General features: G+C 39.4%; 1 protein-coding gene across 6 annotated transcripts in view; it reads right to left on the bottom strand.

Annotated features, from left to right (window-relative positions):
* Positions 1-25,545, bottom strand: part of LOC140495864 (BCL-6 corepressor-like protein 1) — a 262,058-nt gene that overhangs the window by 18,049 nt on the left and 218,464 nt on the right. For all 6 annotated transcript variants that reach the window (XM_072595068.1, XM_072595065.1, XM_072595063.1 and 3 more), the window contains 3 exons: positions 17,524-17,690; positions 15,539-15,684; positions 2,164-2,241 (listed from right to left, as the gene is read on the bottom strand). In XM_072595068.1, the coding sequence (XP_072451169.1) occupies positions 2,164-2,241; positions 15,539-15,684; positions 17,524-17,690 (391 nt within the window). The remainder of the gene's footprint in view (positions 1-2,163; positions 2,242-15,538; positions 15,685-17,523; positions 17,691-25,545) is intronic.

Here is a 25,545-nt window from a genome sequence, read left to right on the forward strand (position 1 = left end):
TGCAATGGTCGAAATAGCACAACAACATTGCTACTTCCTATAGGGTGAGTGGTACACAGGCCGCTAATAGTAACTACACAGTAGATTGTAACACAATGGAATAGTGAGAGCTCTTCCAAAAGACATGTTGATAATCATGTGAGATTTTAACCTGCATATTATTTGGGAATGTCAGATGGGTGAATGTATCATTGATAAGGAGTTCATAGATTGTTTTTGAGATAGTTTCTTAGAACAGCATGTTCTGGACCCGACCAGAGCGGAATATATTACTCTTGCTATTGTGTAATCAGAGAGAATTAATTCATGATTTCAGAGTGAAGGTGCCTCCAGATGGCAGCTACCTAATAACGAAGAATAAAAATCAAGTGTATTATCTAAATAGTAAAAGTCTGCAGAGTTCTGTGATGCATGAATTGCAAAAGGTTAGCATGCAGGTCCAGCAAGTAGTTAGGAAAGTTAATAGAATCATATCATTTATTGTGAGGTGAACTATATATAAAAGTAGGGATGATTTGTTTTGGTTATAGAGGGCATGGGTGAGACCACGACTGGAGCATGTGTTCACATTTGGTCACTTTATGGAATGATACACTGGAGACAGTTCAGAGAAGATTTACTATGCTAATAACTAGAATGGGCAAGAGGAGGGGATTGGGGTGGGAGCAGGCTCACTGGAAAAGGCGGGAAGGTTAGGATTAGAAGTGCTGGAGTTCAGAAAGTAAAGGGTGATTAGATTGAAATACATGATCCTGAAGGGTCTTGAAAGGGGGAAAGAGGATACTTCCTCTCACAAAAGAGGATGACTGTGACCAGGGATTACTGTTTGCAAATGAGGGCTTGTCCATTTAAAACAGAGGTGAGGCAAAAATTACTCTTCTCAAGTCTTTGGGACTCTCTTTCTGAAAAAGTGGTGAAAGCAGAGTTCCTGAACATTTTTAAGGCAAAGATGGATAGATTCTTGTTAAGCAAGAGGGTGAAAAATGATCACGGTTGAGGTTGTAATTAGATCAACCATGATCTTGTGGATTGGGAGAGCAAGCTCAAGGGGCTGAATAGCTCACTCCTACTCAATGTTCTTATATTCACTCACCAAAGACATGTAACTTCTAATAACATTGCAGTATAGGACATTAGTAGTTGGCTCTTCTATAGGGAGATAGAGGGCAGAGGCCTGGGACTCCTCCCGAGTGATTGTGTTTTGGTCAACATTGTCTTTAATGGAAGGGTGTATACAGTTAATAGATATTAAAGAAGTCCCTCAACTATGCTTCCTGCCTCAAATTTATCACATTGTAAGAGTATAGAGAAAGAATGTTTCTTTTATTGTAAATAGTAGTTCAAAATGAAAAGCTTCTCACTCGTAGGTTGAATAGAGGGTATAGCAACCACCACCTAACTGGTCCATAACAGACAAAATTTGAGGGCATTGAAGAACAGAACAGTAAAATAAACATTTTGCTTGTAGCTGAGTCCTCGGACATGGATAGCTCAGAGGTATCCGTGCCTCTCTTACTGCAAGGTATTCTGTCTCGGATGCACAGATTTGCACTATCTGGTAGGTCCCAAGGCTCAGAGCTAGGCCCAGAGCAGATCAATTGAAGGACGCATCTTGCTGCCATTTCTTGCATATTATGTTTAATGTATTTCGGTTTTTTGAAATAACTTGTATGATTTATGGAGTTGCTCAAATAAACTAAATCAGTTGTGAAGTGCAACTAATTTTGCTTATCATTACCTACATAGTGTGTAGCACTAGATTTTCAGTACTTCTGTAATCATCAGTTATCAGGGGTTAGTTGTGTACATGGGAACTAAATTTGAATAAAATGATGTACATCAGACTAGATTCTGCAATCAATTCCATTCTAATGTCAGTGTTTATATTAGACATGGTAATGCTAATTGTGAAATAACACCAAGTAGAAAATCCAGGTCATAGTAACGTTGAATTATAACAAATTTAAATGTATTGTTCATTCAACTGGATTTTTATCTAGCTCAGTTTGTTGACAATAGAACTCAAAATTAATAACATGAAATGAGTAGGCTCCAAAATTGGGCTTTTTTAAAATGATTGATGTAAAGAATAAGCTTAAATGAGCCAATGTATCTTTTATTCCTTACTCTTTATTTATAATAGCTAATGATTTTAGTACTCACCACATGCAGAGCTTCCATAAAATTCCCAGTGAAGGGCTGGATCATCCTCACTCCGGCCCCTCAGGTCAGTGAAATATTCTACAAAAACACAACTGAAAATTAATAATGTGCCTGTTATTATTTAAAAAACCCTACTTAATTGATTAGAGTCTTTGCAGTACATCCATATTAAAGTCATAATATTCAAAGGCAATTAAAAGTATCTATTGTGAATAATTTGCCCAAGATTACAAATTCAATGTGTCAATACTGGTAAGCTCCTATCTGAAATTCTACACAAGTCTCAAGCACAAAATGAACAGTTGCAAGTTAGCCACTTATTACACAAACCCAATTTTCCTTTCCATTTCTCCCGAGTTAACATTCATACAGTTAGCACCCTTTGGTCTCCTAACCTATTTTTTTTAAAAGGTCTTTTGAAATTGAACCATTCTTATTACATTGGCAAACTTGACTAACAATGGCATAAATGATCAATATTCCAGCCAGTGACACCACATCCTATGAGTGTGCAACATCAAGAAATTTTGTTTTAAGAAATAAATATTGAATGCAGGCACTGGGAAAACTCTCCCTTGCACAATATACTATGCTATTATTTACTGCCACCCAAGAAATCAATTTTACTGCTTCAGGTTGAAGGCAGCACCTCTGTAGCACTTATTCACTGCTGTGGTGGATCGTTATCATAGATTAGGAATTCAAATCCATGGAATGGTCCTCTGACTCTCAATTTTCATCTTAGAAGACAGTGCATAATAAGTGGTATAAACAGATATCTTACAGTTATTTATCCTTAAACATGATTCCTTTACTTCTGATATGATTATACTTTCACAAAGACACTCTGCTGGCACTAAATTAAGTGAAACCTTCAACTGATGCTGCGCAAGTTACAGTTTCAATTTCTTTAAAGATATCCTTTAAATGGAGGCAAATATGACTTGACAGTGGTTTGGTAAATCATGCAGGTGATGGAAAACTCACAGGTTCTATACTGCACTAAAGGTGTAGTATTTGAAATAAAAGATTTCCTGCAGGTGGCAGAATTGTCACTGACAGACTTAAAGGGAATTTCATAGCACGTGGATTTAGAGGAAATGCAAAAAAAGAGCCAAGTACTTCAGGGAGTGAAATATCAGAATTGGGTGATACTAATTTAGAGGTGAAATAGCTGGATCTTGAGAAGAGAATGAAGCTACTAGAGATGGCATAAAAAGATGAAGAACAAGGCAGAAAAAGTTAAGGAAATGGAGTTGGAATTAAGAAAGTACAATTTGGAAATGAGTGGATTTGAATTGGAATTGTGAAGGAAAAGGGAAGAGAAAGAACATGAATTAAGCCAACTATGGCACAGTTAAAATAGGAGACGTCAGATCCTGATCAGGCTCTACTGCGGAGAACCTGCATCATAAATTGAAGTCCAGTATGGGAATGTTTAAGTTTGTACAGGCCTGACTGAAACTTGAGGAAAAGTATGTTTTGGCATTTTTCGTGTCATTTCAGAAAATAGCTAGGCAATTGAGTTGGGCAAAGAGGACCTGACATTGTCCATGCAGAGTAGGTTGACAAGTAAAGCACTGAAAATTTATGTTTCATTGTCAGAGGAGATTTCTCAGGTTGATGATACACTGAAGAAAACAATATTGGATTGGGTCCACTCAAGTTGGTGCCAAAGGCCTAGGCAAATCTGTATAATTTGAAGGGATTATACAAAGTAATTTTGATAGATGGATAAGAGCATTAGAAAGTGAAATCATGTATGATGCTCTTAGAGACTTTATTCTCTTGGAGGAATTCAAAAACTCACAACCTTCTGTAATAAGAACTCATGTTACGGGCCAAATGGTTGCAGCTGCTAGAAAGATGGCAATAATAGCTGATGATCATGAAGTAATCCACAAAACTAAGGCTTTTTTCCATCAACTTCTCCTCAAATCACAATGTCCAATTGAGACTTAAGAAATGCAACAGATACAGGGCCAGGTTGTGGTTATTTTTCCGTCACATGTAATGACCAGGCTAAGCAAAGTCCATCATCAGCAGTCATAATAATACACAAGTAGACAGTAGGGTCCCTCAAACTCTTCTTTAAGAATGAGAAAAGTTCAAAAGTGACATAAGACATGACTTCATCACTTGAAGCTCAGTAAGTAGATCTAGAGTTAAGTAGTTAGCAGAGACAGCTCAACTGAAGCACAAGGTGAAGGGATTTCATAGTGCTATTATACTAAGAGCAGAGTTTTGATAAGGAAGTGGAAGTATCCTCACAGAACTGCATTCAAAGAATAGATGGTTGTTTACTTTCTGCTAGACATTTAAGATAGTGTATGAAAGATATGAAGCTCTTTTGTCTGGACACTCAGGAAAATGGAAAAGACAGGCATTGATAAACAGGTATTTTTACATGGCCAGGATTTCATCAAGATGTAGTGCAGTTCTTTCGAACATACCATACATTTCTGGTGGAAAGAAAACCTCAACAAGTAATCAGACCAACACCTTTGATATCTATACCAGTTTTTGAAAAAAACATTTAGTTGTGTGCAAGAAGAATGTGTAGGGCCAATACCAAAAAAAAAGCATTAGTATCTCATCATAATATAGAAATGACAACTCAATATCTAAAAGCTATTCCTTTAAGGATGATTACTGTTAGGGGGAAATGGAAAAGTTTACACAGTTTTGTAATGGACTACAAATTGAAGTACAGTCTAATAAGGATTCCAACTTCACGTCTAAAGTATTCCAAATAATTATCAGCGGTTTGGAAATAAAACAACTGAAGTCAACTGCACATAATCTGCAAACACAGGAAACTTTAGACAATATCTTAAAACTCTCAAGGAATATTATATGGTTCCCGTAGGATTGGGACAAAGAATTAGGTTTTTCATTATTTGCTACGAGAGATTCTCCAAATGAATCTACTGGACTTAGCCCATTTGAACTGTTTTATGGTCATGAGATTAGAGGTCCATTAAAACCGATTAAGAAGAAGTTCTTGAATGAGAAAGATGAATCTGCAATATTAAATTGAGTGTTCATGTTTCTAGAAAGACTTGGAGTGTGTAAGATTGTGCAGGAACAATTAAACTTTACCTATGAAAATGAAAGAATGGGCAAATAAACCTTTATCAACTAGAGTGTTTCAGGTGGGAGATAAAGTATTGGTATTGTTGCCATTACAAGATGAACCTCTGAAATTGAAAGTCAGTAGTCCACGTAAAGTAGCCTTTAAATACTGGGGAGTGCAAGACCAAAGAACTATTTTTAAAACAGGGATTGATCAGGATGGCTGTATAAATTCATAGCAATGAACAAAGGTGGGTGTTCTCAATTGGCATCCAAGGCAGCTGCCTGTCTCTGTTCCCACCTTAGACCTGTATCAGGTGGCCCTGACTCTCACTTATTCCCCTCCAAAGATGTAGAAACGACATGACTGTATGGATTTAATCAGACCTTGGGAATGCACTGTCAAGGAATGACCATCTAATCGTTCCCAAAATCCAGTCCCAGGAATCAAAGCTGAGAACTTGTAAATCTATGTGGCTCATTTTCCAACCTAGTAGAAATTCATTAAGATTTAACTTTTAAGTAAGAAAAAATGTATGAACTAAATTTTATAATCTCATTCATTTCTTCTACTATCATTGACAGATCTGTTACAGTAAAACCATAAATGGCAGTTGACTATTCAAATAAGTTCATGGTGAAAGGGAAAGATGAGGTATAGGTAATGTCATCGCACAAATAAACCAGAAGCTCAGGCTAATGTTTTGGAGAATGTTCAAATCCCACTCAGGCAGCTGGTAGAACTTGAATTTAATTAAAATAAAACTAATCTTATTACAGGTGACTGTGAATCTATTCATTCAATTCATTAAAACCAATCTGGTTCACTAATATCCTTTATGAAGAAAATCTGCCATCCTTAACTGGTCTGGCCTACATATGACTGCAGAAATGTAATTGACTAGCAAACAACAATGCAAATCATTCCGTTCAAGGGCAATTAAGAATGGGCAACAAATAGTGGTCTTAACAGTGAAGCATATACATGAAAATTTAATAAAGGGAATTCTGTCACCTATTAAGGAAACCTGTAAATGCAAAAAATTGGAACCAAAAATAGTAAATAGAAAATTTAGGTTAATGATTTGGGTACAGAGTGCCTTGTTGAAATAGGATCTCCCTTTATTAGCATATAACAGGTACACCAAGGATCAACTTGACATCCTGTGCATGAGGATGTTTGAAAAACACTTTAATAATTTTTCTTAATACAAATCTGTGATGCCAGGAAGTTGGGGGGGGGGGGAGAAGAGTTCTTCTCAATCACCCTTTACCTGGGAATTATCTACAATCAGAAATTCATGCTAAAATGCACGAACTACCTGTGGAGGCACACAGAAATCACTAACGTTCTCACATTGAGCCTGAAGTTTAATTTTAGGTATAAGTGTACTTTGGCATGAGGAGGAGAAGACGCAAAAAGAAAATAAAATTGTTTGACAATTTACGGAGACATTAAAGGTTCAACTCACTGTAACTATTATTGTTCACATCCAGAAAATTAAGATCAAATCTAGCACAGAATTATTACAAGTACTCGGATGATGTATTTTGAACTGAAGCAGCAAACAACTGTATGTGCTTATATATACAAAATTATTAGTACAGATTAAATATTAAAGTGAGCACAATGAGAAAAAGCAAATTTTGCTAGACACTACCTATGAAATATATTTTTAAGAACTACAGTTCATAAATGAGCTGTAACTTTCCAACATCAGATATTGTGTAGTGTTAAATCCTAAAACCCAAGTAAAACTGAAGTAACTGATTTTGAAACAAGAGAAAACAGCTGGGGGACTAAGAGTCGAATCTTCATAGCCTTCAGCCATTATTTCTAAAGATATTCTAGAAATCTTTCGAATCCTTCAATAACCTTCCCAAGGTCAAGAGTAAGCTATGACAATTCCACAATATCGTGTTCAGTTACATTTACAACTCCTTTGATAGCCAACCGTCCATACTGGCCTTTGACAGGAGCCAAGTAATATTTAGGCTTGGGCAGAGACACGAATTATATCAACATCAATATTGCCTGCTTAAACCAGATACACGGGATTGGATTTTAGAGAACAGCATATTCCACCAACTAAAAAGTTAGTCATGAACCTGTTCACCTGATAACTGTTTGCCTTGTAACAATATTATGCTTGGAGCTGTTTCATGTTTTTTTTTGCTTACTCAATCTAAAAATGACTACAATTTACAGAAGAGGCCACATGACTACAGCAAGCCACACAATACAATGTAAAAACACAAAATGCCAAAAAGAAGCAACCTTACTTATTTTGGATTTTTAACAATCATCCATCCCCAAGCCATGTAAGAGGTATTTCAAGCTGATTGGCCTCCATTTCTCCAGTTGTGCCAGGATCGAACAGTGGTTACTACTGGGGCTACAAACAGTCCCCAAGGAAAAGGACCGATCGAGCCCATACTTCAAGGTAAGTATGGGATTTTGGACAGGCCGAGATAGCAGACCCCCCAACAACGGCAGATTAGAAAATGGGCACAGGTTTGAAAGACTGAAGGGCAGAATTAAAGGTGCGTCAGCCTTTGAGGTTCCCATTCTCAAAAAGAAATAGCCACTGTTTCCTGTCTGTAAAAGCTGCTCAGTTGTCTATCTTGACTTGTTCCCCTCCTGAATGGAGAATGGAGATAAATAAGATCTTCAAGAGACCATTATTTGGCTACTCAGGATAAGTGGCTGACTGGTACATTCTCCACCCAGCATCATATTAGAGACAGGTCAGAAGTGGGTGCAGAAGTGGTGAAAAAGGCCAGGCATCTCTTGTAAAGACATCCCCTTAAAACATGCCAGCTGGGGACTGTAAAATCCAGCCCATGCAATTTCGATAATTTAACATGGTGGGAGAAACATTTTGTCTTTTTGGTTGCAGATAAGTTTGACTGGCAGTTCTATACTAGAAACTACCTTAATACGGGGAAAACATAGGGAGCTTTCTCTAAATCTTCATATCAGATCAGGCCAGTTTACACAGTTCTACCAAATACAAAAATAAACCTAACAGACAGTTAAGCTCAGACTGAAATTAGAAACCTGGTTTCTTAAACAGCATAGGTAATTTAAGAACAGAATGTAAAGTCTTAATTTCACCATGATTGTAAAAGTTCATTTTCCAAAGCAAAGTTAAAAAAACTATACAAGGTCCTTCTACTTTAGTGCTTCCAATTATTGAAATAGAGTCATAGAGTCAAAGCTACACAGCATGGAAACACACCCTTCGGTCCAACTCCTCCATGCCAACCAGATATCCTAAACTGATCTAATCCCATTTGCCAGCATTTGGCCCATATCCCTCGAAATCTTTCCCATTCATCTGAATAAGTACAAAAACAATTAAGAAATCAAGACTGCAATATTCTATTCTTAAATTATCTGAGCTGTTTAATAAACCAGGTTTATAATTTCAGTCTGCACGAAAAGTTCTAACAGAATTATTTTTTCCACCGATTGAAAAAGATCTAGTGCATATGTTGACTATGTTGTGTTGTTTCTAGTCAAAGAGCATCTGCAGTCCTCACTTTCTCCCTGTGTTGTTTTAGGGCTTACTCCAATGGTACCGAAGTTCAGTATTTGTCCCCTTTAGTGTCACTATTCTGACAAGTTTAGTAGAATGCTTTCTGAGAAGTTAACAAACAGGATTGGTAAAGATAGAGCAGTGTATGCAATATATCTGAATTTCCAAGAAGTGTTTGATAAGGTAACACTCATTAGACTACTTAAAAAGACAAGAGCCCATGGTATTAGCGGTAGTATATTAAGATGGACAGAGGATTGGCGAACTAATAGAAGATAGGTCACCCTATTATATGAAGGATATTTTAAACTGGAGAGGTTTCAGAAAAGATTTACCAGGGGTTTGCCGGGAACGGAGGGTTTGAGGTATAAAAGTAGGTTGCAAAGACTGGGATTTTTTCTATGAAAGTTTGGGAGGTTGAGAGGTAATGTCATTGAAAATCATGAGGGGCATAAATAAGGTGAATGACAAGGACCTCTTTCCAAGGGTGGGCAAGTTCAAAGCTAGGGGGCATATTTTTAAGGTGCAAGAAGAAAGATTTTAAAAAGACATAGAGTCATAGAGATGTACAGCACAGAAACAGACCCTTTGATTCAACTTGTCCATGCCGACCAGATATCCCAACCTAATCTAGTCCCATTTGCCAGCACTTGGCCCATTTCCCTCTAAACCCATCCTATTCATACACCCATCCAGGTACCAGCCTGCACCACTTCCTCCGACAGCTCATTCCATACATGCAACACCCTCTGCGTGAAAAAGTTGCCCCTTAGGTCCCTTTTATATCATTCCTCTCTTACCCTAAACCTATGCCCTCTAGTTCTGGACTCCCCCACTCCAGGGAAAAGACTTTGTCTATTTATCCTATCCATGTCCTTCATGATTTTATAAACCTCTATGAGGTTACCCGTCAGCCTTCGATGCTCCAGGGAAAACAGCTCCAGCCTATTCAGCTTCTCCCTGTAGCTCAAATCCTCCAACTCTGGCAATTTCCTTATAATCTTTTCTGAACCCTTACAAGTTTCACAACATCCTTCCGATAGGAAGACCAGAATTGCATGCAATATTCCAAAAGTAGCCTAACCAACGACCTGCACAACCACAACATGACCTCCCAACTCCAATACTCAATGTTCTGACCAATAAAGGAAAGCATACTAAACACCTTCTTCACTATCCGATCTACCCGCGACTCCACTTTCAAGGAGCTAAGAACGTGCACTCCAAAGTCTCTTTGTTCAGCAACAGTCCCTAAGACTTACCATTAAGTGTATAAGCCCTGCTAAGATTTGCTTTCCCAAAATGCAGCACCTCGCATTTATCTGAATTAAATTCCATCCGCCACTTCTCAGCCCATTGGCCCATCTGGTCCAGATCCTGTTGTAATCTGAGGTAATCTTTTTCGCTGTTCACTACACCTCCAATTGTGGTGTCATCTGCAAACTTATTAACTATACCTCGTATGTTCACATCCAAATCATATATAAATGACTAAAAGTAGTGGACCTAGCACCGATCCTTGTGGCACTCCACTGGTCACAGGCTTTTAGTCTGAAAAACAACCCTCCACCCCCACCCTCTGGCTGCTACCTTGGAGCCAGCTCTATAGCCAAATGGCTAGTTCTCCTTGTATTCCATGTGATCTTACCTTGCTAACCAGTCTCCCATGGGGAACCCTGTCAAACGCCTTACTGAAGTCCATATAGATCACATCCATCTGTCTGCCCTCATCAATCAGATTTGTTATTTTTTCAAAAAAACTCAATCAAGTTTGTGAGACATGATTTCCCATGTAAAAAGCCATGGTGATCCCTAATCAGTCCTTGCTTTTCCAAATACGTGTAAATCCTGTCCCTCAGGGTTCCCTCCAACAACTTACCCACCACCATCAGGCTCACCGGTCTATAGCTCCCTGGCTTGTCCTTACCCATCTTTCTTAAATAATGGTACCACGTTAGCCAACCTCCAGTCTTCTGGCACCTCATCTGTGACTATCGATGATAAAAAATATCTCAACAAGGCACCCAGCAATCACTTTCCTAGCTTCCCACAGAGTTCTAGGGTACATCTGATCACGTCCTGGGGATTTATCCACCTTTATGCGTTTCAAGACATTCACACTTCTTCCTCTGTAATATGGATATTTTTCAAGATGTCACCATCTATTTTCCCACATTCTATATCTTCCATGCTCTTTTCCACAGTATACACTGATGCAAAATACTCATTTAGAATCTACCCAATCTCCTTCGGCTCCACACAAAGGCTGCCTTGCTGATCTTTGAGGGGCCATATTCTCTCCCTAGTTACTCTTTTGTCCTTAATGTATTTGTAAAAATCCTTTGGCTTGTCCTTAATCCTATTTGTCAAAGCTATTTCATGTTCCCTTTTTGCCCTCCTGATTTCTCTCTTAAGTATACTCCTACTGCCTTTATACGCTAAGGATTCACTCGATCTATCGTGTCTATATAAGACATATGCTTCCTTCTTTTTGTTAATCAAACCCTTGATTGCACTGGTTATCCAGCATTCCCTACCCTACCAGCCTTTCCTTTCACCCTAACAGGAACATAATGTCTCTGGACTCTCATTATCTCATTTCTGAAGCCTTCTCATTTTCCAGCCGTCCCTTTACCTGCGAACATCTGCACCCAATCAACTTTTGAAAGTTCTTGCCTAATACCGTCAAAATTAGCCTTCCTCCAATTTAGAATTTCAATTGTTACATTGGGTCTATCCTTTACCATCACTATTTTGAAACTAATAGAATTATGGTCACTGGCCCCAAAGTGCTCTCCCACTGATATCTCAGTCACCTGCCCTGAGATATTTCCCAAGAGTAGGTCACGTTTTGCACCTTCTCTAGTAGGTACATCCACATACTGAATCAGAAAATTTTCTTGTGCACTCTTAACAAATTCCTCTCCATCTAAACCCTTAACACTTTGGCCATTCCAGTCTACGTTTGGAAATTTAAAATTCCCTACCATAACCACCCTATTATTCTTACAGATAGCAGAGATCTCCTTACAAATTTGTTTCTCAATTTCCTCCTGGCTATTAGGGGGTCTATAATACAATCCCTTTCCTATTTCTCATTTCCACCCAAATATCTTCCAGATGTACTCCCAGGAATATCCTCCCTCAGCACAGCTGTAATGCTATCCCTTATCAAAAACACCATTCCCTCTCCTCTCTTGCTTCCATTTCTGTCTTTCCGAAGGCATTTGTATCCTTGAATATTAAGCTGCCAGTCCTGTCCATCCCTGAGCTATGTTTCTGTAATTGCTATGATATCCCAGTCCCATGTTCCTAGCCATGCCCTCAGTTCATCTGCCTTCCCTGTTTCACCTCTTGCATTGAAATAAATGAGGTTTAATTTATCAGTCCTACCTTGTTCTCTGCTTTGTTCCTGCCTGCCCTGACTGTTTGACTCACTTCTTTTCTCAACTGTATCAGTCTCAGATTAATCTCTTTCCTCACTATCTCCTTGGCTCCCCCTCCCCACCACCCCCACCTTACTAGTTTAAATCCTCATGAGCAGCTCTCACAAATCTCCCCGCCAGTATATTAGTCCCTTTCCAATCCATCGTTCATGTACAGGTAACTTCTACCCCTAAACAGCTTCTAATGATCCAAAAATGTGAATCCTTCTCCCATGCACCAGCTCCTCAGCCATGCATCATCTGCTCTATCCTCCTATACTTATCCTCACTAGCTCGTAGCACCTGGAGTAATCCAGATATTACTACCCTCGAGGACCTTCTTTATAAATTCCTGCCTAACTCTCTACATTCGTCCTTCAGAATCTCATCCTTTTCCTTTCCTATGTCGTTGGTACCAATGTATACAATGATGTCCTGCTGGTTCCTCTCCCCTTTGAGAACATTCTGCACCATCTCTGAGGCATCCTTGATCCTGGCACCAGGGAGGCAACACACCATTCTGATTTTCACTGCTGGCCGCACAAACACCTGTCTGTGTCCCTGACTAGAGACAGTCCCCTCACACAATTGATCTCTTGGAACCTGACGTACATTAGAGCCAACCTTGATATTAGAAACTTGGCTGTTCATGCTACATTCCCCTGAAAGTCCATCACCCCCTACATTTTCCAAAACAGCATACTTGAGATGGAGATAGCCACAGAAAACTCCTATACTATCTGCCTCCTTCTCCTACCTTCCTTGGAGTTAACCCATTTACCTGACTGCATCTGTGGCTTTTATCACTTCATATAACTGCCATCCATCACACCCCCTAGGTCTTGTAAATTCCTCATTGCCTCTGACTGTCACTCCAACAAATCCATTCAATCTGACAGGAATCACAACCAATGACATTTATTGCAAATATAATCCTCAGAAACCCTTAAACCCTCCCAAACCTCCTACATCTGACATTCTACTAAATGCCATTTTGCTCCTTCCATTTTATAGACTCAGAAATTAGCACCATCGTATTGTTCTACAAAACACTGCTCCAGGCTAACTTAATGCTTATGACTTATATTTAAAATTTAATCAAGAGAGAAATCCCAATAAAAACATATAATCAAGAAAGAACCCACTCTACTCAATAATATAGATTTACAGCAAGGCTACACTTAAAACTATTTACTTATCTGTTTCTGTGCTGTGAACTCTCCCAAACAGGCTCCTTCAAGATCAGTCGTGAATTTAGCTGTTTCTTAAATTTTCCTAGACACTGTGATGTCCAGCAATACATGAATTCAAACTGCAGTAAGTGCGCAGATTCACTGCTGTGTCAGTTAGCAGTGTGGATTTCTTTATCTCTCTCCCTTACAGACCATGTGCTTGCTGCCTTTGTCTGTCTTTCTCCCTTTTAAAAGTGCTGTTGTTTTGACTTTTGTTTTCCCAAAGAGACAGTGGTTTGTTTGTGGCATGAACTGCTAGCAAAAATGGTGGATGCAGGTACAGTTACAATGTTGAAAAGAAATTTAGATAAGTTCACGAATAGGAAAAGTTTGGAGAGATAAGGGCCAAGCACAGACAGGCCAGACTAGTTTAATTTAGGAACTTTTGCCATTGATTGGTTGGACTGAAGGGTTGGTTTCCATGCTGTATGACTCTTTGACAGAAAATTGGAATAAGGGGGACAATTTTAGAATGGCAACCTGTAACGAGTAGATCAGCAAAAGGGATAAATGTGAAGTGACAATTATTTACAATATATATAAATGACTTGAAGAAAGCAAATATTTTATGGCCAAGTTTGCAGATGACACAAAAATAAATGGGAAGGCGAGTGGTATGGATGACTCTAAGAGCCTCTAAAGGGATACAAACAGGTTAAACAAGTTGGTAAAAACTTGGTAAATGAAAATGTGAGGTTATGCATTTTGGCCAGATGAATAGTGGAACTGAATATGATTTAAATAGAGTAAGTCTGCAGAAAGCTACAGAACAGAGGGAATTGGAACTCTTCATGCATGAATCACAAGTACTTAGCATCCAAGTTCAGTCGGTAATAGAGAAAATATATGGAATATTGGTCCCTTTTTCAAAGAGAATGGAGTAAAAGTAGGAACACTTTGCTAAAATTTGACAATGCACTAGTCAGACCACACAGCTCGAACACCGAATAGTTTTGGCCTTATACCTAATGAAGGATATACTGGCATTGCAGACAGTCTACAGAAGGTTCCCTAAGCAAGGAGAGGTTGCGTAGGATGAGCCTGCATTCACTGGAATTTAGAAGAATGATAACAATCTTATTGAAATATACAAGAACCATAGGGAACTTGAAGGGTAGATGAAGAAAGGTCGTTTCCCCTGGTGAGAGTGTCTAGGTCCAGAGGGTATAATTTCAGAATAAGGGATTGCACATTTAAAACAGAAATGAAGGGGAATTTCTTTGCTCAGTATATCTGTGGAATTACTTACTGCAAAGGATTGTTGAGGCTGAGTCAGTAAATACATTCAAGGCTGAGATAGACCCTTAATCACTAAAGAAAACAAGCATTTATGGGAATAAGCAGGAAAGTGGAGTTGGGGATTATCACATCAGCTGTGATTTCACTGAATTCTGAAGCAGTCCTGATAGACTGAATGGTCTACTTCTGCTCCTACATCTTTTGGCGTTAACCAATTGAAAAAGTGCCACAGCTATATTAATGGAATTTTCTTTGATCTAAGTTTATATACTTAATATTGCAGTTTATATTAAAAAAATCACTCCAGATCCAAAAAAGCCATTTGCTCTTTCATTTCCCCTTTCACATTCTCAAAACAAGTGCTTCAATCAGGTACTTTCAAACTACAGTCACTGTTACATTGGCAACTGCAGCAGCTCATTTGTGCACAGCATGTTTTCACAAAAAAAGGAGGAGCAAATGTTGCAAGAAGAAGCAGATCCCTAATCTTTGAATTCTGTTATGTGCTACTTTACATCCAGATGAACAGCTAGATGGGGCTTCAGTTTATCGTCTAATCTGAAAGACAGCACCTCAGATAATGCAGTACTCTGTCAATACTTAATTGAAGCATTAGTATGTGTGTCCTCATTTGAGCTCAAATGCTTGAGGGAGGGGATACCATATAAATTAGCTCTGTATAATTGTTATTTAACTTAATGTTTCAAAAATACTTCATTCTGGCATATTATAATAAAAAAAATTGTTTTGCTGACTGTCACATGTATCATGAGCACATTGAAAATGTCAAAATATATTTTATGTCTGAATAAATTGAAACATTACAAATTTGGATATTAAGTGAGTAGCATAGCCTACATACCTAAAAGAAACTGTTTCATTGGCTCACTATGAGCCATCTTCAGAACCGTCTGACCTGAATAGGTAGCAAGGGTGGGATCTGCACCATACGACAGAAGAACATGGACAACATCCAGGTTATCATTCACGACAGCATCATGAATAGGTCTAAAACATAAAAACGGTAAGTTGTATTTAAAATCAAGTTGTAATGTCAACTGTAGCTCAAAATATTTAATAATTAGAAAAAGAAATCAGCAACAGGGCAATACTACAGAACATAGTGAGCCAACAAGGTCTTATTGCAAATATATTAGATTACTTACAGTGTGGAAACAGGCCCTTCGGCCCAACAAGTCCACACCGCCCCGCCGAAGCGTAACCCACCCATACCCCTACATCTACATCTACCCCTTACATAACACTACACCCAATTCACCTGGCCGGCACATCTTTGGACTGTGGGAGGAAACCGGAGCACCCGGAGGAAACCCACGCCGACACGGGGAGAACGTGCAAACTCCACACAGTCAGTCGCCTGAGGCGGGAATTGAACCCGGGTCTCCGGCGCTGTGAGGCAGCCAGTGCTAACCACTGTGCCACCGTGCCGCCCACTAATATATGACAGATCGTAACACAATAAGATTACCTACCACATAAAGACTTCTTCATTTTTGAATAGAAAGCATCTTCAACCAGGAAATAAACTCAAACAGGTCAACAATACCTGCTGGGAAAGTGAGAGCAAGGCTGAGCATTTGTACTCAGCAATGTCGAGGAAACTAATTTTGCTTGCAATGTGGAACTGCGGTTGGTTCCTCTTTCCTGAGGAACTGCAGATGATTGAGAAGGCAGTTGCTGTTGTTCTTGCAAATACTGCTCTTGCAACTATTGGTGTTATTGCTGCTCTTCTCAATCCTCATTGTTGGTCCATGGTTAAGTTGTGTAAACTGCTCCCATACTGCTGTAATGGATGACAGCTGGGAAGTGGAAATCAAAGGCAAGAAACCTCATGGTTCCAGAAATACCCAATATTTTTAAAGGTTATCACCTCCAAAGTAGTGAAGGCACACACAATCAGAAAATGCCTTGTGAGCAAAATCCTTTCATTTCGGCAAGGAAACAATTGTCAGACTTCAGAGTCAAAAGCTTTTGCTTTGTATTAATTGAATAGTTCTGATAATTCCCACAGTGGTTTTCCTTTGTTTTACTTGGTGAGTTTCAGAAAGTCCAGGAGACCCAAAGTCAAAGTCAAAGTGTGGGACTCAAATTTCACATGGTGAGCACTTAACATATTTAAATGGCAGATCTACCAGTGCCACTGTGAATGTGCCACATTTTGAAGAACATGCAAAGGTTAAAAATGGAAGTTAGAGGGTGCCTGTTGGTTTCTTCAAATGCCAGCAGTTCAGCTGACTAAACCTGCTATATGCACAGACACCAAACTGTCTTGATAGTTTAAAAACCCTCTTACATTGCATCAAGATAGTATTATTAAAATGAATCAGAGATTGGAACATAAAGTTTAAATCAGCAGCCAAGGTTGCCAATCCTTGATATCCAGAATAAAGAGGGAGCAGAAAGACACGCGTGGATAAATACTGCTGAGAAAAGGTTTAAGTGGCCCTATTTTATTTTAATGTTTTCAGTCCATGTGAATGACAACATTTGTTCATTATAGCATAAAGGAATACAATTGCTGCACGTTGTGTCACACATTTATATGATTAGATGTTAAGCAGTACAGGCACCCTCTTGACATGAGGATTATTTAATGGAATGATCAACATTAATATATTTAAAGATTTCATCTAATGCAGATCCAAAATACACAGACAGACTTCCAGGGAGGACCATTGTGAGGATTGTTCCATTTCTAAATGTGCTATATCTGTACTGTAATTGCTTTTAGTGAATTCTGGGAATGACCTTCCTTCTCCAATGCTAATGTTATCACTGCAGAACGTACAACATTCACAATACCAAAATCACTTATAGCAACCTTACCTGGTACCATCCTGCGCACTGCAGTTGACATCTCCTCCATGCTCCAGGAGCCGTGTGACAATATCAAGCCAGCCACGTGCACAAGCTTCGTGCAATGCTGTATACCCAGCATTATCCCGGTGATTGACATCACAAATGGTGTTCTCCAAACAGTAGATAACTACATCCTACATGAGAGATCACATATGCAGGATGTTATAAATGTATCAGAAAAAAAATCCACTGATAAGATGACAGGACAAATTCTGACCATTGCTTGTTACTCTGGAAGACAGATGTAGATTCAAATCACACCAATTAATTAAAAATCCACATACAATTTATCTCCTTAATGTGCTCAGTTATTTTGCTGAGATACTGACATGTGCTACTCGGAGATAGTAAAGACTGTAGATGCTGGAAAGTCAGAGTTGATAAAGTGTGGACTTGAAAAAAAGCACACAAGGTCAGGCAGCATTAGAAGAGCAGGACAGTCGAAGTTTGAGGTTGGGATCTTTCATCAGGACTGATGGAAGGTTCCGACCTGAAATATTGACTTCTCGGCTCCTCTAATACTGCTTGACCTGTTGTGCATTTTCCAGCTCCACATGTTACCAACACTGACATACATGTGTTAGTTGGTTTTTATTCCCTGGCCAAAATGGCCATTCTTTGGTGTGTGATCTTACAACTTGAAAGTCTGGAATTCAAGCCCTACGGTGGAGACTTAAATATATGTAAACTGGGTTGACATTGCCTGAGAAATTGGTGCAATATTGAAAGCACTTTTTTTAGGATGAGATGCTAAATCAATAGTGTCTTAGTAAAAGATCAAATAGCACAATGCAAACATGAGTAATGGAGTTCTCCTGCTTTTCGAGGGAACGTTTATTCCTTAAACAATAAAACCACTAAAACTAATCATAAGATAATTAAATCTCCATATTTATTGTAATGTCGTGAGTACACTTCCGAAACATCTGATGAGTGAGATGCATTTTGGGAAGTCCTGAGGTCCCAAAGCGTGTCCGATCAATGCAAATATTTATTGTTTAATACTAGAAATGGTGAAACGTATTTCAGCTAAAATTTATCCTTTGCTTATTTGATGTCCACAATGAATTTTCTAGTAGAGCTGTTGAACAGTACAGAGGAAAGGGAATACAGTTTGGTTTATTTCCCTTGCAACCCTTGGATGCTGCTGTAAGTTATATCACTCAGGTTACATTAGTTGAATTAGCAAACTTTGCATAGTATACTGGAACCTATCATTTATGGTGTAGGAACATTGGTTAATTAAAAAGAAAATGTCTAATATATTATTTCCTTTTGTGAAATTTGAGCTTGACAATTTTGGAATAACATACGAAACTGGGTAACAACATTAAGGTAAAATTCATGCCATGTTTCTTTGCACTTCCAATGAACAAAATTGTAAGAACATTTCTAATTTGTGGAAAATTAACCACAGCTTTAACAAGGTTGACCTACCCACTTTCCTGCTATACCTCTCAATTCTTTCTCATTGGGTTTCTTAAGCCTATTTGTACTGTTCACCTTAAAATCCTTACCTTTCAACTTATTTCATAACTCTAAGTAATTTCATTTTTTTTAAAACAGCATCTTCACTTAGCATAAAGTTCAGGAATGTATCTATAGTTGAAGAAAGTGACCAGAGTACATTATTCCAGACTACTGTTTACTTAAAGCCAATCTTCTCTGTACCAGTTCTCTGAAGATAGCTTTAATTCTTTCATCATTTTCTGTCCAATTAGCTAGTCATGGGGCAGGTTGCTTCACCATGCAAAAGTATTTTTTTCAAACTTCCATTGATAAGAAATCTGTTGGACCATGGACAATAAACTCCACAAGAAGACTGTGTAAGATATAATTAATTTGGAAGTAAATGCCAGGAATTCAGTGATAGAAATTCCAGATGACAAAACATGATGTATTTCAAGACCAGATCATATTGGAAACTAATAAATTTCAATTAAAATTCACATGGAAAAGTGAGGATTGAGATCTTTGCAACAAAAGCAAAGAATATTTGCTTATACACAAAGCACCCGAATTCCTTAACTCTTTAGCCCTGTGACTTAACATTACCATACAGTTGTTAATCCAGTTCCAATAGTATTGGGTTAGCAAAGCAATATTCATCTTGTATTACTGGATCAGGGAAGGTAACTTACAAACAGGCATACATGCAACAGTACTTACGAAACTCTAACTGTGGTCAGTTTTTCCCAATGATTTATTTGGACAAACAGAGCAGTCAGTTTTTTTTCATGTAGTTGAAATTAAATTGGAGCTTTAATGCATGGTCTGCAATACTAAATTACTCTATTATGCAAAGGGAATACATGCAAACTCAGCTTCATCAAACTGCCTTGTATATAAGTGACATTATTGCATGCCAGCAATTGCATACTATACTTGTGGCATTGGTGTGCTGTGGTAATGGCAGTATTTTTCTTTTGAATTAATATTTAACACACTGCTACTTTTCTTTCAGGAATCTCCTGGAACAAGTTTTTCTCTTCTCACAGATGGGATTTCCTTGGTCTCTTATTCCATGTTATAGAGTCATTTAGAGTGACAATGACACAGGAGACCATTTGATCTGTCAAGTCCATGCAACATTTCTAACCTTTCGTAGTTCTGACAAAAGATCAATCTGTTCCTTTCTCCACTTTTTTTTAAAGATTAGATTACTTACAGTGTGGAAACAGGCCCTTCGGCTCAACAAGTCCACACCGACCCGCTGAAGCACAACCCACCCAGACCCATTCCCCCAAATTCACTCCTTCACCTAACACTACGGGCAATTTAGCATGGCCAATTCACCTAACCTGCACATTTTTGGATTGTGGGAGGAAACCGGAGCACCCAGAGGAAACCCACGCAGACACGGGGAGAATGTGCAAACTCCACACAGTCAGTCACCTGAGGCGGGAATTGAACCCGGGTCTCTGGCGCTGAAGGCAGCAGTGCTAACCACTGTGCCAACGCGCTGCCCACGTGTTACTTAATCACTAAATATTTCACCATTTTCTGCTTTTCCATCATATACTCGATGCCATTCAGCACATTTTATGTTATAAGCCCAGTCAGAACATTAATTAAAGTTGTATTTGATCTATATTAGTAAAATGCCACAAGAGTACCATTTCTCCTGGCTGGAGTCAAAACCTAATGTTTGCTTTTTAGCTTGCTGTCAAAATTGTTTAATGCACGTCAATGTGTTTATTCAAGCATACTAGCTTAGTCATATTGGAACTCTTAACCAATACTATTCAATATTTTCTCTAATTTATTGCATTGCTGTACCTACATGTACTGCAGCATTTGCGTACATCATCACAGTGACTACTCTTCATCATTTGATCACTTAATGTTGCTCAATGATTTAAGCTAGCAATTACTGGATTATTGCATTTGCAATAGTGATCTCCCGTGACAGTAAAAGGCACTCCAACAACTAGTTCACCATTACATCAATACAGGTTATCTGTGATCATTGGTACCATATCTTAGAATTTGGTACCTTAGAAGCTACCATGACACCAACACCCTTAAGAACTCACATGTTCCTGCTTCATTTCAATGATAGGAAGCCTTACGGGATGGTTACTGGTGTCAAAATATACCCTCTGCAACCATGGCTGCTGGCTCTGTTACGACTCCCCGAACTGAGGGTGAGATTAGAAACAATAGAGCCCATTCTTTGACCACGATCACCATGGGGTAGATGCTAGACCACCTGAAGATGAGGTCGGGTGGGGGCGGGGATTGCAGCACAGTACCGACAAAGGTATGCCATATAATCTTTGCATGTTGGGTTTTGTACAACTGGAGTAGGCAAAGAGCTTATGTGACGAACAATGAAGAACTAGGAGAGCAGCAACAAGCGTCCGAGGACAAAGATCAGGATATTGAGCAGGAGGAACTTCATCTTCACCCCGACAGAACAGTGCAGTACTGGATGCAACCACTCAGATAGAACTTTAATGACACCCACCTCCTATGGAAGTGATTTGGATGAAATGATCATGCATTGACTGTATATTTCTTTTCTGTGAAAAGACTCTGTTTATTCCCAGAAGCAAATGTATTTTTTTTTTCCCTTGGTTTTCTTGTTGTTCTTTAAAAGATAATGTCTTAAAACTGCTTGAAAGTTTCCAACATGTGATACTCCCATATTGAAAAAAAATGACAAAACATTGTACTGTGTTTGTTATTAGGGAAAGTGTTCCATCGATCCAGAGAGCGAAGCCATCAGGAGTTCTCAACTCCTGGCAGGGTGACCGATGATGGCAAGGTTGGAGGGGAGGAACCAGGCAAAGCACAATCCAAAACAACCCCCCAGTGGCATTCCAGACAGAAGACATTCATCTGATATCAATGGCTGCAATACCAGATAAATATTGCAGCAGTGGGAAGATGCCTAGTCATTGAGGTTTCCTTGTTACTTGAACTACCTTTTCTGTTACATAGAACATAGAAAAATACAGCGCAGTACAGGCCCTTCAGCCCTCGATGTTGCACCGACCGAAGCCTACCTAACCTACACTAGCCCAATAACCTCCATATGCTTGTCCAATGCCCGCTTAAATGACCATAAAGAGGGAGAATCCACCACTGCTACTGGCAGGGCATTCCATGAACTCACAACCCGCTGAGTAAAAAAATCTACCCCTAACATCTGTCCTATACCTACCACCCCTTAATTTAAAGCTGTGTCCCCGAGTAACAGCTGACTCCATACACGGAAAAAGGTTCTCACTGTCAACCCTATCTAAACCCCTAATCATCTTGTACACCTCTATCAAATCTCCCCTAAACCTTCCTTTCTCCAATGAGAAAAGTCCCAAGTGCCTCAGCCTTTCCTCATACGATCTTCCTACCATGCCAGGCAACATCCTGGTAAACCTCCTCTGCGCTCGTTCCAATGCCTCCACATCCTTCCGAAAGTATGGCGACCAAAACTGCACACAATACTCCAGATGAGGCCGCACCAGAGTCTTATACAACTGCAACATGTTAAGGACTATGTGTCTGCATTCTCATATTTTTAAAAAATGTTCCACACAACAAGAATTCAACTCTCGCCAGACACACACAACAGAATGCCTGCAGTGATTGGAGAGAGGAAACAGGGACAGGATGATGAGATCTGGAAGTCCCGAGCTTTGGAGCGGAACATAGGCAGCGAAGTTCACTCAATTTTTTCAGTCTTGAAATTCGAACAGGAGAAATTTTCAGCAGTTTTCTTCATGACCGAGCAGACTTTTCAGGATCTTTTCTACTCACCCCGCATTGGGGAAGTGGCCAGAAAAGGCGCCCTTAAAAACAGCTTGATCCATCATCAACCTGACTGGAAAACTGCATCTAGCAGGCTCATCTGCCTACAATCTGAAAACCAAAGTCAAACTCAATCTTGGAATCTGGGATATACAAACCCTCAGGGATAACAGGCAAAACAATCATCCAGAAGGAAGAACTGCCCTTGTTGACTGTGAACCCAGGTACTTCAACTTTGATATCACAGCCTTGCAGGAGACTTGAAGAGCAAATTAGGGGCAGCTGAGGGAAAAAGGTGGTGATGATGATCAACCCAGGGTGCATGGAATCAGATTCATGATCAAGAACTCATCAAGCAACTCTCCGAGTTGGATTCAACAATCGCCTCATGATTCTACGACTACAAATTGCCAATAACTAGCAGACAGCAGTCATGGATGTCTTCAATCTTTGGTGACACAGACCAGTCTAAAGAAGACTTCTACTCCACTCCGGATACCATACTTGCCAACATTCCTAAAGAAAATAAAATTATCACCCTTGAGGACTTCAACACCAGGGTTGGAAAGGAACCACCAGAAAGGAACGGATTGGGAATTCCAAACCCAATGGGATTCAATTAGCCAAATGTGCTGAACATCAGCTGGTCATCACCAACACACTATTCCACCAAAAAGACATGGAAGCAACCATGATCAAAGCACTGACACATGATGAACTATGTCGAGAGTGTGGTGCTGGTAAAGGAGAATTGATGTTTTGGGCATAAGCTCTTCATTAGGAATTGCCCTTGAGGACTTAATTCCTGATGTAGGGCTTATGCCCAAAATGTCGATTCTCCTGCTCCTCGGATAGTGCCTGACCTACTGTGCTTTTCCAGCACCACACACTCGACTGATTTCCAGCATCTGCAGTCCTCACATTCTCCCACATGATGGACTACATCATGGTTTGATCATCTGAGACCAAAAGGGGAGGTCACAGCCTACTGGTATTATCACTGGACTGTTAGTCCCCAGACCCAGGTAATGTTCTGGGTGGATGGCGAAATTTAAGTTCAAATTTTAAAAATCTGGAATTAAGAGTCTAAATGATGAGCATGAATCGATTGTAGGGGAAAAAGCCATTTAGTTTACAAATGTCCCTTAGGGAAGGAAACTGCCATCTGTACCTGGCCTACATATGCTCTGCGTCAATGTGATTGACTCTTAACTGCCTGCTGGGCAATCAGAGAAGGGCAATAAATGCTGATCCAGCCAGCGGTGCCCTCATCCCATGAATGAATTAAAAAGGATGTCCTCATTACCCAAAATGATGAATACTGCAGATGACTGTCAGATAGACTACCAGCTCATACACTCCCCAGCATCAATCAAACACAACCAAAAGCAGATGACGGTGAATGAATAGTTTAGAATAAAAAGCTCAGCATTGCGTGCTTAAGGATAAGAGTCTTTGATTGTGACATTGTGCTGATACCAAGATCCTTCTGATTCTTCTATACGGTTCAGAAACTTGGACCATGTTTAGACAACGTTAATAACTTCCCAATAAAGTTAAGAAGTAGCATCAACGCTATTTGAGACAGATTCTCTGCATCAGCTAGGAAGTCAGACTTACTAACATCAGCATCTTTGAAGCAGCTAATAGTACCAGCATCAACGCCAAGATCACAAAACCAGCCCCACCAGGCCAGGACATACTTAGAATTTCTACGTTATGACTACCAGAGCACATCTTCGTCCCCCAGCTCATGGAAAGCACTCAAATGAGAGAATTTGATTTGATTTGATTTATATTATGCATGCAGTACAGGTAGATCACACCATACAAAGATCACAGGGTGATTAAATTGAGCAAGGAATATAAAGTTACAGCTGCAAAGAAGGTGCATAAGAAGCAAGATCAGTATTAGATTTGAAATATGAGAGGTCCATTCAGAAGTCTAACCGTGGAGAAGAAGTCGTTCTCGAACGTTTTGGTACGTGTATTTATGCTTTTGTATCTTCTGCCTGACGGAAGAGATTGCAAGAGTTTATAACAGAGTGGGAGAGGCCTTTGATAACGTAGGCTGGCAACGAGAGGTGTAGATGGAGTTAATGGTTGGGAGGTTGGCTTGCAAGATGGTCTGGGCTGTGTTCAAAACTTTCTGAAGTTTCTCATGGTCCTGGGCACAGTAGTTGCTGTACCAAGCTGTGATGTATCCAGATAGGATGCTTTTTATGGTGCATCTGTAAAAGTTGGTGAGGGTCCTTATGCTGAATTTCCTTAGTCTCCTGAGGAAGAGGAGGTGTTGTGCTTTTTTGACCATTGTGTCGACATGGGTGGTCCAGGAGAGATTGTTGGTGATCATCACTCCGAAGAACTTGACCCTCTTGACTGATCAGCCGCACAAGGACTGAACTCATGATCAATGACATATTAAGGGGAGGCAGAGACCTGGTGGTATTATCGCTCAACTGTTAATTAAAAAAGAATCAGGATAAAATAACCTCTTGAAAGCTACGGCATCATCACACCTGCTCTCTTAAAAATCAAGAACTAAACGATATACAAAGATGACTTCATTTTTAAAACCTTTAGTCTTATTCTACTAGTATACTACAATATATATATACACATTACATTGACTCTAACCATGGAAACATTCAGTACTATAATCTATTTCTGTTGTTTACTCCTGCCATCGAACACCTCTGTCTTACTTCAAAGTCGCAACAACACAATGGCAATTAT

This window comes from Chiloscyllium punctatum, chromosome 25 (genome assembly GCF_047496795.1).
Source record: "Chiloscyllium punctatum isolate Juve2018m chromosome 25, sChiPun1.3, whole genome shotgun sequence".
In the NCBI taxonomy this organism is placed as follows: domain Eukaryota; kingdom Metazoa; phylum Chordata; class Chondrichthyes; order Orectolobiformes; family Hemiscylliidae; genus Chiloscyllium; species Chiloscyllium punctatum.